The sequence below is a fragment of the Trachinotus anak genome, unplaced genomic scaffold (genome assembly GCF_046630095.1).
Source record: "Trachinotus anak isolate AG129_WGS33_773 ecotype Australia unplaced genomic scaffold, CSIRO_AGI_Tana_v1 ptg000009l, whole genome shotgun sequence".
Lineage (NCBI taxonomy): Eukaryota > Metazoa > Chordata > Actinopteri > Carangiformes > Carangidae > Trachinotus > Trachinotus anak.
The window spans coordinates 8,423,514-8,442,354 of NW_027273860.1; the positions used below are offsets into that span (position 1 = coordinate 8,423,514).

General features: G+C 38.9%; 2 protein-coding genes across 4 annotated transcripts; both read right to left on the reverse strand.

Annotated features, from left to right (window-relative positions):
- Positions 1-8,090: 8,090 nt before the first annotated feature.
- Positions 8,091-10,625, reverse strand: LOC139625236 (uncharacterized). The gene is made up of 7 exons (XM_071485025.1): positions 10,379-10,625; positions 9,618-9,762; positions 9,183-9,296; positions 8,916-9,060; positions 8,677-8,825; positions 8,425-8,564; positions 8,091-8,332 (listed from the first exon to the last, which is right to left on the reverse strand). Exons 3-7 carry the CDS (start codon positions 9,236-9,238, stop codon positions 8,181-8,183), a joined length of 642 nt encoding a protein of 213 aa, XP_071341126.1. The 5' UTR covers positions 9,239-9,296; positions 9,618-9,762; positions 10,379-10,625; the 3' UTR covers positions 8,091-8,180.
- Positions 10,626-11,476: 851 nt separating this feature from the next.
- On the reverse strand, positions 11,477-15,728 carry LOC139625717 (uncharacterized). Of its 3 annotated transcripts, XM_071485904.1 has the most exons (7): positions 15,422-15,728; positions 15,183-15,327; positions 14,790-14,903; positions 14,526-14,670; positions 12,196-12,344; positions 11,964-12,097; positions 11,477-11,839 (listed from the first exon to the last, which is right to left on the reverse strand). In XM_071485904.1, exons 1-7 carry the CDS (start codon positions 15,612-15,614, stop codon positions 11,691-11,693), a joined length of 1,029 nt encoding a protein of 342 aa, XP_071342005.1. In that variant the 5' UTR covers positions 15,615-15,728; the 3' UTR covers positions 11,477-11,690. The 3 variants fall into 3 exon arrangements, with proteins under 3 accessions (XP_071342005.1, XP_071342006.1, XP_071342007.1); XM_071485905.1 differs by lacking the exon at positions 15,422-15,728 and having other exon boundaries at positions 11,551-11,839; positions 15,183-15,332; XM_071485906.1 differs by lacking the exons at positions 15,183-15,327; positions 15,422-15,728 and having other exon boundaries at positions 11,551-11,839; positions 14,782-14,905.
- Positions 15,729-18,841: the final 3,113 nt, after the last annotated feature.

An 18,841-nucleotide genomic window follows, 5' to 3' on the forward strand; every position in this document is an offset into this window, starting at 1 on the left:
CAGTCCAATCACAGAGCAGAGTCCAATTAGAGGGCAGGTGGTTCCATTACCTCAATTACCTGCTGCAGATCCTGAAAGGTGCAGTGCATTTTCAAGATGGACGATGGCATGGGCTTTAAAATCTACTACTACTTGCTCATGCTTGTGCTAATGTTTACTAATGCTAATGCTAGCAACTAGCAAGCTAGCAGGGCCCTGAATTTTGCACTTTTTGATACCGAGCCATTGTGGCAGCCAGCCTGCCCTGAAGTACAGCTGCTCAGAGGAAGTACTTTGGTGGCTCTTGGCAAGCTAAGTCAACAGCTGTTAGTACTAACAGTGGCTAAGTAGCAATATCAAAACTTACAAATAGCTCCTTTAGTTCTTTTTACTGACTTAGCACAAACGTACTGCTGGAGCACTCTACCTAAAAATGTCCCATACGTATAATTAATTTATTCATGTGATTTTAGTGGAGGGTTTCATAGTCATACATGTTAGAAATATTAGTTGAGAGGCTTCCCCAGCTCCCATGGAGCAACATAAATTGTTCTGAACCTGTGTGGTGCTGTGAGCTTTAAGACTGGAAGCACTACTATGTCATTAGCATTTCAAGCTGCAGTAAATGATGGAATGAGGCTCTTAAGAGGCTTTTGAGAGAAACATAAGAAGAAATGCTATTGCAAGGTTATATGATGTGTTGCTGTCAACATCACTGTCTGTATACACATTTTTCTTCCAGCCCTTATTTATGACTCCACACACAAGCTAACAGGCTGGGTGAATTTTACTACTTGTTTTAGGTTAGTAAATGTTCCTAAAGTGCTATTTTCCCTTATGGCCTTTACTGATATCTGTCAATTTATGTGGGTTTATCAGGAAGGATTTTCGTTCCACTTTGACCACAATGCAGATGATATATTCTGTCTTGTTCACACCTTTATAAAAATGACACATTGATTGCAAAACATTTCAAAACATAATAAGTCAGTGCATGCATTATGCATCTATGGCCACTTCACTCCCTGTGTGATTAGCATTATAGATGTCTGTCAAAACAGGAATCCACGTGTCTTTTATCCTAAATGAATTCCCAGTTCATACACACGAGGGAGAATCAGATTTTTTTTGAAGTGGTTAAATGCCAGTTTGTGTGAGGCACTTTTCAAAGCATCTCAACTTCACGATTGGATTATTTTGCACAATAATCTCCTCTGCATTTATCTCTTAAAAGTGCCGTGATCACTTAGGCGTAAATCTAGTAGCGTGGACAGCATGCAGTTATTTCCATTTCTAATGTTGAAACAATTATGTCACTAAATGCCTAAATAATTACTATCCTTTGAATAATTGAAAAGAGTAGCTTACACATAAAATAAAAGCTAATTTGATCATTTTAATTTAATTATTCTTCAACAAGAATTTATAATTGAAATAGTTAATGAACTCTTGAAGTCTTTTTAACTGGAAATTGTCTAATTTCAGATCTTATGCCTCAAGTGATCCCCTGACTCATCTTTTAGGTGAATAGCCTGAGGTATTGCCCTAAAAAATAAGGAAATTAATAAAGCACTCAAGGTCATATGCCAGGAAACTCAGAAGAGCTAACTGTCTACTGCTCCTAGGGACCGGCCAAGGTAAAACAGGCTGAAGCTTCATATTTCTTTAAAATGACATTAGCATTTCATGTGCGACAATGAAGAAGTGTGGCTTGGAATTACAATAGCTTATCTAATATTGCTCTACTGCAGCCATGAACCTATTTTAATTTACACTATGAGGTTGTTTGTGAACATCTGCCTTTCCAGTGGCTGACACACGTGTGCACGGTCAGGGTGTGTTGATTTCCCTCCTTTTCATGTGTCTGGCACCTAGGTTTATTGCCCCCAATCCTCCTCTCACCTTGCTCAGTGAAAAATAAATAGTGCAGGGAAGTACCAGAGCCCAGTGGCCCTCTGACAACACACACACACACGCACACACACACACACACACACATTCTTACACACACCCCACTCCAACCCCACATATCACATGTCTTCTCAGACACCAGCCAGTGTGTTGGGAGCACTTCTGCAACAGTATGAAGGGCCCTTTAATCTGTAATTTGCTGCAATCAGAGACCCTGGACCTTTGGGGTACAATGAGTCAGATACTTGAAACTGATCCCTTGTCAGACACCATACAATAAGGATACTGTCCTATTTTCTGTGTCTGAGCTTGATTTGCCCTGTAGACTTAATGTGAAGTCACCAGTGACGCATCTAATTTAAGAAGGTGAGCCTCTCTTCTTCCTCAGTCTAACTTCTGGACTGCAGCTGAGCTTTTGATCATGGAAATGACTGGAAGTCTACAGTTACATCACCCAGGCCTTCCTTTGTTGTTATGCTCATTTGATGTAGCATAATAAAGAATTTTTAAAAATTAGACGCTGTGCCACACTGACACCGCTTGCAGCACTATTTCAAGATAGTGGTATTTCCCTTGACATTAAATGTAATTTTTAACATGTAAAAACATATAACATAACATAAAGCCAGAAGCAGAGTTCTTCCTGTCAGCCTCACAAGGTAAGTGCTAGGTACTGATGCTAACATGCTACCATGGGTTTGGCTTTTGAGCCTGGGTGACTCCCATTATGGTTCTGGCAGTTTCAGTGTTTTCTCACGGATCTGTTTGTGGCCTAAAGAGTGTACTCAGCTGGCTGCTAAGTTTTAGCTAACATCAGCTTTTTCTGCTGTCCTCTGTTTGCACTGGTAGGCCAATAGTTGTTTCTCATTTGTTGTTTTTGCTGATTTTCTTTTTCATCTTTCACACTGATGAATTGCAAAGTGCTGAAATATGAATACTCACGTTACAGAGTGCTGTCAGCATGATCAGCTGAATTTGTTGTGTTGCATATTTCCCTCTAGATTATTGTTATTTGTTTTGAGGGGTTGCTTAGAGGCTCACTGCAAGCTTGGATCTCTAACAGAGGGTAGTATTACATATTGGTTAAGTGATGTAAACATGACTGCATCACTTAAAGCCTATTTTGATCATTATTTCCCTGGAAGAATGACTTCTTAAAGGAAGCTGCAACGGATAGAGAAATATTTCACTAATGGGTTTATGTGACTGCTTGCTTTAGTATTCTCCATATCATAATTAGGACATCTGAACTGCCTGTTTTGTTGTTTATCATGCTGATACACTCAGCAGAATTCACCAATGGTTGTCTGATTATCAGACTTCTATGTCAAAAAGGTTTGTGAGTTTAAAATTCATAGGATATGTGTAGAATAGATGTTTGATCCATCTGTATCAAAGCACTGGTTTGACATTTTAAGTAATAGGCTACTCTGATGTGCATTATTGCTGAGAGTCAGATGAGAAGATACCGCTCTCAAATATTCAGCCAGGGAGGTGGTTAGCTTAGCTTGGCGTAATGACTGGGGACAGGAACAAAGCTAACATTTCAATTTGATGTTCAGTCATCATAGCAGCCTTTGCTTTACATGCAATTTCAGACCTGTTTGCTACTATCTTGATGAAATGAAGTCAAGGCAATGCTGAATAAAAAGTAACACACAAACAAGGGAAAACTGTTGTTTGGGTTGTGCATGAAGGGTCCTTGTATTTTGACATCATTTCAATATTTATGAATCAAATATGAAACAAGACTGCATTCTCAAAATACTCATTTTGTTATTTCTTTTGCAGTGTTTCTAGCACAAGCCATGTTCTTTTTTCTCTAGGCACTTTTGTTTATGCATCTTTCAACATTCAGTCAACATAGCCCTCATAAACCCCTGGACTCTCCATGTTCTTATTCTACTCCTACATTTCAGAACCAGGGTTATTTTGTTCACCATGTACAACAGCAGTAAAATGAAACAGGCTTCATTAATTTGTGTTGACACAATACAAACAGTAAAACAATACGGGATTGACACAGTCAGTAGCCACACAAGCCACATTACACACAGGCAGGACTGACTGTGAACCAGTCACTTTAACATAACATGCTACAAGTGTAGTCAAATATTTGTTTTGCAGAATTATACGGTAATGCAGGTATGTGAAGTGATAATCATACATGTGGAAAAACATCTGTAGACATATGACAACCATCGGTTGTCAGCTGTTCAGCTCTTCTAAACACACTGCTCTGAGTTATATTTCTCTTTTTAAAGTCATTTACAGACTACTAGAGAACTGTGTTCACTATAATTATGAATCCCTTAATTACAACTGTAAATTAAAGTCTTTATCTTTTGATTAACATCAACAAGTTCCTTGTTGGTTTGCCTGTGTCCTAGAAAGCTACATTTGTCATTGCTCATCCGTACTGACAGAAAAGAACCACTAATTAGTCAGATCTAGTTTTTAAAAAATCATCCATTTAAAGCAATAATTATTCCTACAGATTTCACTCTTTGGTGTCTGCTGTCCCCATATCTGGACTGAGTGGGTTTGTCTTAAATATGGAGCAATAGGAGTTGGGGATTACTAGCTAATTAGTGTAACTGTGTCATGGGATTAATTAATTCAAAGCATTTACATATATTCTAATTGTCTTACCAAGCTAATTGGCATCACTATGCCACTTTTGTATTATTTGAGGGTTGTTGAAGTTTGTTTGCTTCCAGCTAAGGCCAGTATGTCAGACTTCAACATGTTGTTGTTGTTGTTGTTGCTCTATCAGCTGTTTAACATTTTGAACAAGTAGAACAGAAATTCATTTATTCAAAACTCAATTGTTGGAGCCTTGGTACAGGTCACACATATACTGTACTTACTTTAATGAAAGTAGTGCCTGGACTATATCATTACTTGTGTTGTATTGTATTATTGTTATACTGAAAGTTGTGAGACTCCTGAAATGATAATACTGCTGAGAAATCATAAAATCTATGATCTAAATGGTACATAATAATAAATACAGTAACCTGCTGGATCACTCGAAAATAAATCCTGAGTTATAAAACTTGTGAGGAAAACCATTTGAAATATGATTCCTGACTTTAGTTTATTATAGACCACTCACACTATTGAGTAGATTAGAAAATTTTTTTGGTGGCAAAATTTTTTTTTAAAAATTAAAAAAAAATAAAACATTTGGTGGCAGCTCTGATTTCAGAAATATTTTGTTCCTTTTTATAATTTCCTATTTCCTAATTTTCTAAACAAATCCTGTACACTGGGACTATTAGAGGACATTCTGATTTTACATTTTGCAAATTCATTCATTTTCATCCTTCAGCCGTGTTTCAAATTCTCTTGTAATTTGTAAAGAACCTAAAACAAAAACTTTACTCAACAGAGCAAAACAAATAAAATAAAGAATCACTGATCCTTAATCATTTCACAAATTAAGTGGGAGTTTTTTGATCTTGGTCTTTCAGTGTAGCATATGAAGCATAAGTCCTGCTCAGAAAACCTAAGCAGAGCTCATAGAAGAGCACAGTGAAATTAGCTTGAACATAAAGGCGTAAAGCTCTTTTTTTAAATTAAAGGTTTATATTTTAAATCACTGCATTTAAACCTCTGCATATATTGATTACTACCACCAACTCACAGTTAGTTGATTCCAATAGGCTGAAGACCACTCATTAAAATGTTAGAGATAATTGATGCTCATCTGTGTAGTCGAGCATGCTTCGAAATTCCAAGCTAATTTAGCTGTACCCTGCAGAGTGAGGGGGCTTGAGTGGGAGGACAAATTGGCACAAGGTAAGACTTCTTTTCCAACCCAATCTCTTTTCTCTGCATAATTATATGAATTAAATTAATTGGGGAATGCGCATTTGCATATCAAGGTTATTTCTCTTATGGAGGAAAAAGTCTTTGGAGAGTATAGAAACAATTACAAGGCTGCCAGACAGTAAAACACCTCCATTTCCTCCTTCACGTCTGCCATTTCCCCCAAGTGCTTTATTCCAGGGAGGATTTGGCCTCGGTACTCAAGAGGAATGATGTGATAACACCACAGCGCACGGTGAGTCACATCCATGAAGCAATTAAATGGACTTTGCAGCCACTTTTAACGTGCAGCATCACCTGGTATCTTAAAATTACTTTGAACACTTGTAGGTGTTTAGAAAAAAAATTAGCAATTTGTTTTGCCAGGGGATGAATAATAGAAATTAAGTTCAAAAGAAAATTTGATTGGACCTGTGTAATCTGATATTGGCTAGGAAATAGTATAGGGGAATCTAATTTTCTGCTTTTGCCTAAGACGTTTTTACTGCTGTGTTGTGTTGTAAGAAAACTGGGCCTCATTTGGTGTAAAGCCTTTGCTATGTTTAACCAACTAAGCTGCTGCATTATGTTGTCAGAGGTGAAAAGACTTCTAGACTATCCAACTCAAGTAGAAGTTGAAGATTTTTTTTAAATGTAATGACTGTGCTCTTCCAGTTCACCACCATCCTCTCTTTTAATGGTGATGATAAATTCTTATTGTAGGGCTTATCATTTGCCCATGTTGATGTCTTAAAATGTCTCCTTTTGCCTATTAAACAGTCCAAAGCCCAGAGATATTTAGTGCGCTATCACAGAAGATCAAGAAGACCAACGAATATTTACATTTCCAAAACTGGAAAAACTGCTTAAAAATGACATATATGATTTTTTGATGATCAGAATAGCTGCGAATCAATTTTCTATGTCAACTAACTGATTAATAAACGAATCATTTTAGCTGCACTTACAGCAAAACTTTTGCTTATATGATGGCAAAAAGGTTTAAATCAGACCTAAGTGTAAAAACATCCTGATTGAGCCACAGCATCATCACTGCAGGCAGCTCTATAATTCCTACATTTCCAAGTGTAGTAGAGTGTAATATTCTATTAAAATCAATGTTTATGGAAGCCGAATTACTTACTCAAACATACCCAACGTACACAAGACTAAATTACAGTGATAGCATTTGTAATTAGTGATTTTCCACTCCTATGTGCCCTAACTTGGCCTCTTTCACGGTGACCCTGAAGGCAAATCAGTTCTGTGTTATGAAGCCGGAGATTTTGCAGAATTTTTCTCCAAATGAGGCAGTCAAATGAATTGGCAATGTGAGTTTACGATCAGGGTCATAGACATCCACCCACCACAGAGGGCACTTTTGCAATTTAATGTCTGTTTGCAAACACCAAAGTAACACTTCACCAACAGTCAGGAAAAACAAAATTAAGGTTTCGGAGTAGTTTGTTTTAAATGAATCAGTGATTCTCATTCCAACTAATCAAGAAAATGTCTGAAGGGCATGCTGTTTCTGAATATGTAAAATAACAAGCCAGCTACCATTTAGCATTTAATTACTTTATCTGCCCCCCTGAAACAAAACCACGCTACAAATGGAGACCAATTTGCTCAGCTGTGTGGTCGGCACGTCCATCCATAGACATATTCACTGTATCCCTATTGTTTTTGTTTCTCCTCTGCTTTCATCTGATGTTTGGTTCTATTCAGCTCAGTGTCCTCATGAAAGGTCATGCTGCTCTTCCCCACAGCCAATGGGCATGTTTGATATTCCATTCTTTAAGCCGCATCAAGAAAGAGGGCACTTATAAACTGGAGCATGTGTGACGATCTCTGTGGCATCACAGCACAGACACAGTGAGAGATCCAGAGAGTGTCTCTCATTGAACTTTTTTTATCCGCCAATTTAGAAAATTTCATTATTTTGAGTAAGAAAACTGATATTTGCTGTTTTCTGTAACCTCATCCCAGTCCAGCTTATGTTAAGAGTTTAAAATGTGCACTAGGATTTCCTGTTTTTGAAGAAAGGCAGATCAAATTTGGCCTGAGAAACAAACAACTCTATGGTATTCTTCTTAAAATTATTTTGATTGTTTTGTGTTTTTTTTCCTTAATGAAATTCAGTTTGGAAGCATCTGCTCTGTAATTTCATTTAAGAGATTTTCCATATAAAAATGTGAGCCACTGTGCCATCTTCTGGTACAGCAGAGCTCTCTATGTCTATGTCACATTCTCAGTGTGAAGTGAGTATTTGCTGCCCCCTTTTGGTAATTAATGTAAAATGCACACTTGCAAATGATAAACACTCACTTTAGGTTAGATCAGTGGTCAGATATTGTGACTGAGAAATACATTTCCACACTTTGATATATAAGTACATTTTTTTATTGTGTTTTTTCACCAGATGAACCCAGATGTTGCAGAGAGTTCTCGTTGTGACGTCAGTTCTGAAGCTTTTCCTACATCTTCCCCTCCGGTTGACACACTGTTGCACACCCCTCAATGTTCAGATGGGGCTCCATTGCAAGGGGTTTGGTTGACTTGTCCGTGTACAAACACATGGAGATCAAATTCAATAGACTCATGATGGTCATCAGGAGCATAAGAAACCCTAAAGATCATAAAACTCAGGGTAAATGTCAACAATAAAAATTCTAATCTGACTGTTAAATATGTATTTACCACAGTCTTTTAGGATCTTACCGCAATAGACTATGTTGGCAGTGAAGTCATGGACACGATAGCCTCTGGTGAACATTGCACCCACGCCCAGAATGAGAATGGCGTAAACGCTGAATGTATAGCGCAAGTACTTGGTAAACTGGAAGCTCTGTAGGATGAACCTGAGGGGAGACGTGCGTTTTCAGTTATTCCTTTCCATAATTTTGCTGTACAACCAAACAGCAAAAAACTAATATTACATTCCATGAAATCTCCAGGATTTTTTGTTCTTACCAGATTATAGTGCACAAGGAGACTATGGTAAGCACGATGGTGCTGACCAGTGGGTCCGGTACACCGGCTTTGTACTTGAGCACGATGCCAAGACCCACCACAGCATTCAAGAGAGACCACCAGGCAAACACTGCCAGCCCATTCTGGGTCTGTCACAAGTGATAAATCAAATGCATTCATGTGGAGATACCTCTAAATTCACACAAGTGATGATGGTGAAATTGTAAATTTGACCTTACCAGGTATCGTGTCCATGAGATCACACTAGGGTTGTTGATGGCTAGCCAGGCGTTGTGCTTGTTGAGGTTAGAGTAGGACATGTAGAGCATGTAGAAGCTGAGGGCTGGTAGAATCCATCTGAGCAAGGCAGCTGCAAGTATGTCGCTGAAGAAAACAACAGCAGCTTTAAACAACAGCAGCTTTAAATGCTTATGGTATTTCTTTGTGAGAGTCAATGTTGCTGTAGTTGTGTGTGCTACAGGATGAGAGCATTGTACATAACTTACTGGCTGTCCCAGAGAGGCATGCTGCATATTCTGGTAATGTTTATGATGGTCCACATCAGATAAAATACTGGAGGGTGGATTTCCGGATTGCAAGACTGAGGACCGAGGACATTTCTACAGATGGAACAATAAAAGTATAAACTGTGATCATATTTCTATATAATTGTTTTAGAGGTGGAGTCTGCCTTCCTATGTAAACCTACAACATCAGTTTGTTTGGCTGCACTTTAGACTTATACAGCAGTCACCATTATGTTGTGTTGCTGTGTTTGCTGCCCACAGAACTGTGGGACCTGTAGTATTAAACCACACTTGTGACCATATGTCTTGCCAATTCAAACTTCAAACTATAACTTTAATTACCACAGAAGCTCTGGTAAACCACACTTTTTTTTCTGGCATTGTAATAAGTTTTAAAGGCAAAATCTTTTGTACCTTATAAAAAGGCCGACCACTGCCTCCACAAGCTAAGCCTTCGACCAGAGGTCAATAATAATCCAGTAGCTTTCTGACCACCAGTCCATGGTCACCTCCAGGGGGAAGGTCTCAGACACATTCCTGAATGAGGTCTTAAACAGAGCTGTAGACCAAGAAGAAAACAGTTGATCCTCAGTTTGGATTTATGAAAAAGCAGCCACACATTTTAACTGGGGTACATCTCTGTGACCAGTGTTTTGATTTGTCCACTTCAAGTACACCATTACCATTTAATGCGACAGACTATCATTTCATATCACAAGTGTAAGTGCTTGTTATATGATCTAGTTAGTTTATTTGGCCTCCATCCAGGATCAAATGTCATCAAATGACGGTGCAGGGCAAAGGTCTTCAGTAAGAGGTGCACAGTAAGATGTCCTTATTAATCATGCTGACGTATTTAATATATTCTTGGCTTCAAATCTAAGTATTCCTCTTATACACTGACTATTCACAACCAAATGTGCAGCAATCAAAGCTGAAAAATATATTGATGTATCATTTATTGTGAGTTAAACACTCATAAAATGTTATAACTTTCAAATCCTTAATGTTAAGAAGTATTTTTCTTTTGATAATACACACACACACACACACACACACACAGTAACACATCACTATGAGGACAAGACCAGCTTATACAAACCGTCAGGTTCAGTCCTCTCAAGCTCTGGTTTGACTGCATGAGTGAAATATTCTGTAGAAGTCAAGTAACTCACCGTTGGGCACGCTGCTGTCCTTCGCCAGGCTAAAGAAGATGTCAGAGATCACCTGACTAATAACAGCCAGGGCAATGCTCCAAGCATGTATCACCGCATGGTCACTGTTTCTCACTGAGATGAGAAACATCTTGGACCTCTCCACAAGTGTCTACAGCTCAGAAGGCTCGGACACAATATTTGATACCACAATCTCATATTTTGGACTTTGGAGTGCTGAACTGTGACATTTTATCTCTTTGCTTATACACATAATACCCTGCAATCCCTGTCATTGAGTGTGTGTGTGTGTGTGTGTGTGTGTGTGTGTGTGTGTGTGTGTGTGTGTGTGTGAAAGAGAGAGAGAGAGAGAGAGAGAGAGAGAGAGAGAGAGAGTCCTGGTGCTGTTTCTTCCTCTCAGTTCGATTCTCAGGATATATTTGTGCTCAGCAGTTTTCACGTGGTGCATGGTCTAAATGGCAGCATTTTAAATCCAGTACTCCACAGTTTGCATCTCATTCATCCATTCACAGACCCAGCCACACACCGATGGTAGTGAGCTCTGCCGGTCAGACCATCAGGAGCAATTTGAGGTTCAGTGTCAAGGACACTTTGACACGTGGACAGGAGGAGCTGAGGATCGATGTGATTAGCGGACAACAGCACACAGCTCCAGCCTGTTACAGGACAAGTTGGTGCTGAAACAATTAGTAAATCAACTGCTTTTCCATGTTTTATATCATCACAAGGTATTCTTTTGTAGCCAGATGTCCAATTACCTGTGTACTTTCTTAATAAAATGTGCAGCATGTAGATTTGCTAATATTGATGTAATTCCAATCACACTTTCTGTCATATTCATAATTAATGTCAGCCTTACCCTTACTATTGCATGTGTTTTTTTAATCTTATTTATGTCTACGCCTTGAGCCATTATTTGGCTTAAAATTATAATATCTTTTTGCCTGAAAACGTTTATTTTTTCTGATCAGTGATTACATTTTTCTTCAGTATTCTTATTAACCCACCATTTCCTCAGTGTAATTTAATTTTGTTCTGCAGAGAATTTTGATTTTAAAATTCCTTTAAAAATTAATCAAGAAATTATACATGACTTACTTTTTTCCCATTTATTCATTTATTTGTAAAAAAAAAAAAAAAAAAAGATGTGCATTCAATTTTGATGTGAGGAACAACACATATTTGTAGTATTTACACATTAAATGTAGTATTTATTGTAGCTTAACAACTGCACATTTCAAATCGACTGACATTTCCATCCAGGAAAAAAAAAAAAAAAAAAGAAAAATACAGCATCATTCTCAGCGAATGTTCATAGAAAGAGTTTCCATTGTGTCAAGGCGATTTCTACTGGTGACATATTGAGTCCGTTGTCCTTGTAAAGTGGCTGTTTGTGGTGCTTCCATGCGACCAGGACAATGCGTGCCCCAAATATGAAGCAGGAAACAGCCAGGATTACAGCTGAAGAGGGAAGATGAGATGAAATATAGGTATGAGTGAATGAATAGGAGCGATATTACACTAATCACCAAGAGGAAAACAGGGGAAGGTGCTCATTCCCCTCAGTTCAAGTGTAAAACAGTACCTGCAAAGACATGAATGTAACTTTCAGGAGAGTTAGAGTTGCTCAGGGTGCCAGCCAACCACAGGATTACCACAGGGTAGATGGTCACAATATAACGCACATGCTCATCAAGGTAGAAGTTCTCGAACAGAAACCTGGGAGACAAAGACAAAAGATTTGGCTTCCTTTGCTCAGGGGAAGACAAAAACATCCGACAGCTAAACAATATAACACAGCAGAGAGTCAGGCTCACCAGATTAACAGCACCATCAGAAGCAGCAGCAGTGAAAGCACTGCACAGTTGAATTTAGTCGCTTCTGTCTTATACTGTAAGTATATCGTCAGGTTCAGCAGAGTGGAGAGGGTCCCCCATGTTGCATACACTGCCACTCCATTTTGCACCTGATTCAACACATGAAAGAAAGCGTCAGAGCTTGAATGATTCAAGTGCGAGCAGTTTTCAATCAATCTTTCAATAAAATATGTGTGTATATATATATTTATATATATATATATTTTTTTGGTCACCTGATTAGTCTATAGAGTCTCTGACGACAGTGAAAGTGAGGTTGGACTTATTGTTTCAGCTCTACGAGCAGCCAATTGGAAAGCTGTGAGCAGCTTCTGTGGCCTCTGTAAACATCCTAATCCTGAAGCTTTTGGCAGATTCTCTGTAAGCTTCAAATACAGTTTACCATACAGGATGCCGGCCTGTCACGTGGCCATATCTATCACCTCTTCTTTAAGTGAAGTGCAAGGCAAGGATGGACTGGAAACCAATCTCAAGGTTTGCTATGGCCTAACTTGGGTGCTTCTAGCCTCCTAATCTCTGACCACAGTTGCCTGGTGCACAGCCTTTGCAGAGCCAGTGGGACCGAGCATTTCGGTGAGGATTCACCCTTTAGATATGGATGATGGAGCAGCCAGCAGCTTTGGCTTTTTTTGACCTTATAGTTTATCAGCAGTGTGCAGTGGGACTTAACAAATGGAGGGCTGTAATAAAATGCGAATTTAAAGGAGTAGTTTGACATTTTCAGAAAAACACATTTGCTTTTTTGCTTAGAGGTAGATGAGAAGATCATTACCACTTTCATGTCTGTGTGGTAAATATGAAGCTGCGGCCAGGAGATGGTTGGCTTAGTTTCGCGTGAAAACTGGAAACAGAGGAACGCTTGTCCAGGAGAAAAAGGTGGAGACACAACAGCAGCCACGGCTTCTATTTCTCTCTATTGTTTGTCACTAATAAGTCCACATATTTGAGATACAAAATTATGCAACTGACTCCTGTCTCATAGGGACGCACAACACCAAAAAAAAGTACTGTACAGGCCTAGTTTGAGTGCGAATACATGTGAAACATACAAAGAAGTCTCCATAATGTTTTGGTTAGCCATGTTGCTAGCATTTAAGGAACCAGTAATTCTGACCTGTAGACTGATAAAATGCCCTGCAGCTGCTTCTGTACGAGCTCCTTCATGGGGGGGTTGTATAACTCTTGAGAGGTCATCATGGTGGTGACTGGTTTCTCCTCCATGTTCACAGTTTCCAGATAAACAGCAGGATGCAACAATGCTTTGTGGTGCCACCACACACTAAACGCACTTCTTGCAGTTTTTCACACAGCACTAATGTCGGTGTGAATGTGGCCTCATTTCCTGTAAACCATTGCTCCCTTGTGAAGCAGTTCATACTCTGACACAATAAAAGTGAATCATGCAACAGTTATTAAGCTCGATGGCTTCTTCTGTTGTGGACTCAGCGGCTCTCTGTCCCCTCAAACATCAGCGTGGCTTTATCAATCTTTTCATCTAACTTTAGGCAAGAAAGCAAATAAGCATATTCCCCAGAATATCCAACCATTCCTCTAAATACAAAGGTCTACAGGAGAAGAAATAAATAAGGCTGGCTTTTAGATTGTAACATACAATATGGAGTAAGAGATGATTTTGTTTATCACAACAATAGTATATCTTCACTGAAAAAAACAATCTATTTCTGAAATGTCAGCTGAGTTAAGAAAGACAGCTGTTTTCAGCTTTGTGCATTTTTCTCGCAATGGTTAAGCTTACTCCTTAAGCTTAAGAAGTAGAATGTTTTCAACCCATAAAGGAAATATTGTCTGTAAATTGCAAAGTAACCAAATAGTAGTTGGCTGCAATTACAACTTCCTAACAAAGTGGCTTACTAAGTATACCTCACACAGATGGTTTTATTCCAGCAAATATGGATTACATCCGTGGCAACAAGAACAACATGTTGCTTATGCCGCGAGAAAGAAATGACAAACAATTGACTAAGTTAATGTTCAAGTACAATAAAGGTTAAAATGTACCCTACGGTTCCACATAAAATTTCATTTCAATCTTTTATCTTGGATAGCTGTGTTTTTGCTGGAGTGAAGCTGCCCTTCACTCCAAAGAGCACCTTTGTTTGCTGAATGTATAAATTTATGACTGTTTGTGTGAATCAAAGACATCTGATTGTTTGGCTGACATTCAGCCTCCTTCCTTCCCTGTTTACATATTATGACTGTAAAATAAAACATATTTCCACATACAGAAAACGACTGTAATATAGTTTTACCAGTATTCTGAAAAGCCAGAGGTCTGTTTTGTGGTATTTGTTCAACCAGGCTCCATAGATCTTCAGTCCATGACAGGAGAAAAATAGAAGAATATAATTGGTGAGCGTCATTAGGGCTGAAGTTATCAGCACTGGCAGCAACAACCTACACACAGATGGAAAAGCAAATATACTACTAAACAACAGCAAAAAAAGAAGAAAAAAAGAAGCTTTTGAGGAATAGAGGAACATGTGTGGGTGGACGACCTGAACTTACACACTTACTCTCTGTCAAACAAAAACAGCCATGTAATGTTCAAGCATTGTTTGATGATAATAGAAACATGAAATCCATAGGGTAGCACTGCGGGCATGGTGTACATCCAGTCATAAGCAGTCCTGCAGGGAGCAAGGATAATGTTATGAGAGGGAGGGGAAATACAGCACAACAAACAAACTGTGCCTTTGGGGAAATAATCAGACTCATGATGTCAAAGCAATCTGCAACATGTAAAGAGAAAATGACTGCACAGAGGAAGGCTACGCTGCCTGTGGACTGGGTGGAGTGATTTGCCACATGCAATATTACAAGAGCGTGAGAGGAAAGCATGAAGCTATTAAGCATCATCATCTTTTATAAATTATGTGTGAAATATAACAAATGGTGCAGACACCTACCTTCTACAGAATCCCACTAAAAAGTATATAAACATGGCAAAAACCCAAAAATATGTGAAATCCCAGACAAAAAGAGCCCACTCTGCTGGAGTTAAGGGTGTTGAATACTTGAATGTCACATCTTCTATGTTCTGCTGGAAAATACCTGATACCGAGATAAGCACTTTTTATTATTTACTCCACACATACCACGCTTTACAAAATCTTTAACAGATTTAGTTTAAGTGACAAATATTCACCTGATTTATCACCGAATCCAGACAGAGAGTTCAATATGAGTGCGACCAAAAAGGTAAGGAATCCAACAAACATGAGCACAACGCGGCCTAGGTCGTGGTTCACCATTGTGGTGGTCTGAGGGTAAAAGTCCACAAGAGGATATGACTGCCGCTTTAGACAAAAAAGCAACAAAACAATATTTTCACTATACATAAAAAAAACAAAACTGAATCTATGCTTGAAAATACATCTCTATTCTCAATCTTTCTGGCTCTTCCTCAACAAAAGGAGTCCAGTGTCTGCTGCTCTCAAATAAGTTATGACAGTACCTATCATAACTTGCCCCGGCAGGATATAAAATACATGATGTCATCCCTTTTTATGAGCCTGGAATGAACATCTCTTATCTTCCTCTGTCATAAACAATATGTTGCTTAGTTGTTAAAAACAGGGTAAAGATTAAAGACCACGCCACGAAAAGAAAATCAGGACATTATTAGAAGAGTGTGCAAACAAAACCTTTACTAACTAAGGATGGACTGGATCTTCCCAGTGCCTTACAGAGAAGTACACTGAGAAGTTCTATCTTTCACATCATAAAAGTTGAAGTCCCCTTTTCTGGCGTTCAGATTGAGCTAGTGCCAGGGTGTGTTGTTTTCCCTCTGTATTCACTGGGTGCCTGTTTTGAGTTTGTTTGAAATGCTTTCATTATCTTGCAGTTAGTTTGGTAACAAGCTTTTACCAGTGTCAGCCTGAAGAGTCCAGGCACTAATTCCTGGAGGCAGTGTGTACCAGTGTAAACTAGATTTGTGTCAAAGTTGTAAAAAATACCAATGGAAAAGATTAGTTTGTTCATTTTGGGACAGCTCTATGTTTGAACTGGTAGACTGCATGTGACTTGGAAATCATCAGGCCCGCTTACATTTACAGTATTTGTGCAATACTCTGTCATCGGTATAATTTATCACATACTGAGCTATTCTTCCATTATCGTCAGGTTAGATTACAGGCAAAAAAATCCCTAAAGTTTTTTTTTTTCTCAAACTGATTTAAATATGAAAGAATAGTGTAGGCATCACTTAGGGACTGTAACTTTTCTTTTTTTTTTGTGCATGTTTGCATTTTTGGGCAGAGGTGAGAGTGTAGTTGCTAAAACTTCCATTTATTCAGTGCTGCGTGACTGTATGTTATAATTCAGTCACTGCAGGTGTTGTGCGTGCAGCTTCCTTCCACACAGTGGCACCGTTGCATTGTACTGTGTCAGTGATGTGATGCCGCGTCACATGTGGAGGCAGCATGACTTTAAAGGAAAGCACAGGTACTGAATCACATGGAGCTTTTTATCCGAGGATATTTCTCTGCATGAAGACACGTCGCTGTAACTTCAGGAAACAAAGTCTCACACAGTTTAACTATGGTGAAATCAGTCAGCTTTAATCAGTCAGTCGCTTCCACCTCCTCCTTTTCGCTGACCAAAACTATGTGACAAATCTTCAATAAAATGTGGTTTATTTTTATTTACTGTCCAATACTGTTTAATATATCAGACAGTGAACAAGTGTTAGCAAATTATTTTAAGTTACAGTGTCTGGCAAAGTGTCTCTGCCATATAGCAGGTAGCAGGTGCAGAAATATTGATAAGAATTTCATGACTTACTATTTCAGCTCTGATATGGAGTTAACTTAGTGAACAGTAAATGCTGAGGCTGATTTCTGGGTGTAAATGGATGATTACTGGAAGTAAATATATTGCAGACAATAGATAGCATCAAAACGGGCTTAATTTCATGAAAATCTAGAATATAAAAGAGCAAATATTGGTATATAAAGTCTCATATTACATGAATTTTAATTGACACGGGGACAAAATAATAACACCACAACAGTTAAAGTCACATGAAAACAAGTTTTGTGTGTCTATGTGTGTCATTATCCATATGATCTAATTATTCTACTTCTGAGGACTGAGTTCATGTGCAGAGGGGCTGTGGCACGGCAGCCCAGCTGAGGTTCAACCTTTGTAAAGGGAGCACTCGACCCAGAAAATGTCCCCTGCCGGTCCCCTCACCCAGCACCAGATGCTGCCTTGTGGCGTATTGTACTTAACACTCAGCAATAATTAATGCAGCTGGGATTAAAGGCTTTATGGACTCTCACACATACACATGCAGGATATATACACAGGTACGCGCTCACTTACACACTCTCAGAGAGCGCACACTTTATACTATAGGTGAGTCATAACACCTGACACACGTGGGAGAAAATAAAAGCTCTGTATTGATGCTTGTGGACACCAGTGGTTCTTCATGACCATCAGGTCAACAAGCTCTTCCCAGTGCATGAAGCTAAATTTACCACAAGAACACTTAACAGAACTGCTGACTTTACAGCGACATACAGAACAGTGTTTGGCTTTATCTTTATCCCACATTGTACACGGGATGACTCTTTCAAGTTGACTGACTGATTGCTGTGACCCGGACTGCTGGCAGAGGACAAGGCCCAATTTGTTGGCTGCTCATCACCTAATGAATGAAATCATATCCAATTACATGGCCGCCATCTTTGATCACTTACATTATGAGAGATACTATGTGCATAATGGGTATTAAAAGAGATCACTGTCACGCTGGTAACACATTATGATTCACTTCATGACTCATGTAGGTCTTGGCAACAATGCGTTCTCACAGGCTTTCTGCATCACACTGCGATTACATCCAAACACTGTTAAATATTAAAATATTGTCAACATTTTTTCTTTTTTAATTTTTTTTTTTTTTTGATGCCAGCAGGAAAAACAATTACCTTGTATGGACAGAGACCTAGATAAACAATTTGTGTTTGGAAATCCTGATCGATCACAGAAGAGAGGAAATATTTGAAAGGATTTTAAATTCAAATAGTTACGCACGCCGACAGCTTCCCTGGCATCGTTTCTGTGCAGAAGAGATTGGACAACTGGGACAGTCCTACAGGAACCGTTTCATAATTAGGGACCATGACTAACAAGCTCTGTGTATTTGGACTGTTTATTTCCTCACAGCCCAGGCTATGTGACTTTCACGCTGTATTTGTGGGCGACATTTGTGGATCCCTCTGGAAGCAAGTCACCTCCTAATGTCACAATTACACTGCCATGACCAATAGTGGTGGCTGTGCCAACTAGATTACAAATGAGGATGGCAAAGGACAGCAAAGGTGAGAGTGGAGGATATTAGCCTCTCAATGCAATCAGGAGTCCCAGAACAATAATTTAGACGTTATTAGAAAACAGTTGAAGCTGCGCGGCCTGCTGAATCAATCATTTAAAGATACCACATATTCCTCTCTCATGATAAAAGAAGAGATCTGGAGCTCCAAAACTGTGAGTTACACCAAAATGAGCTATGTTAGGGAACTAAAAATGATTCACCTCTTTTGGCCAGCAGTAGATA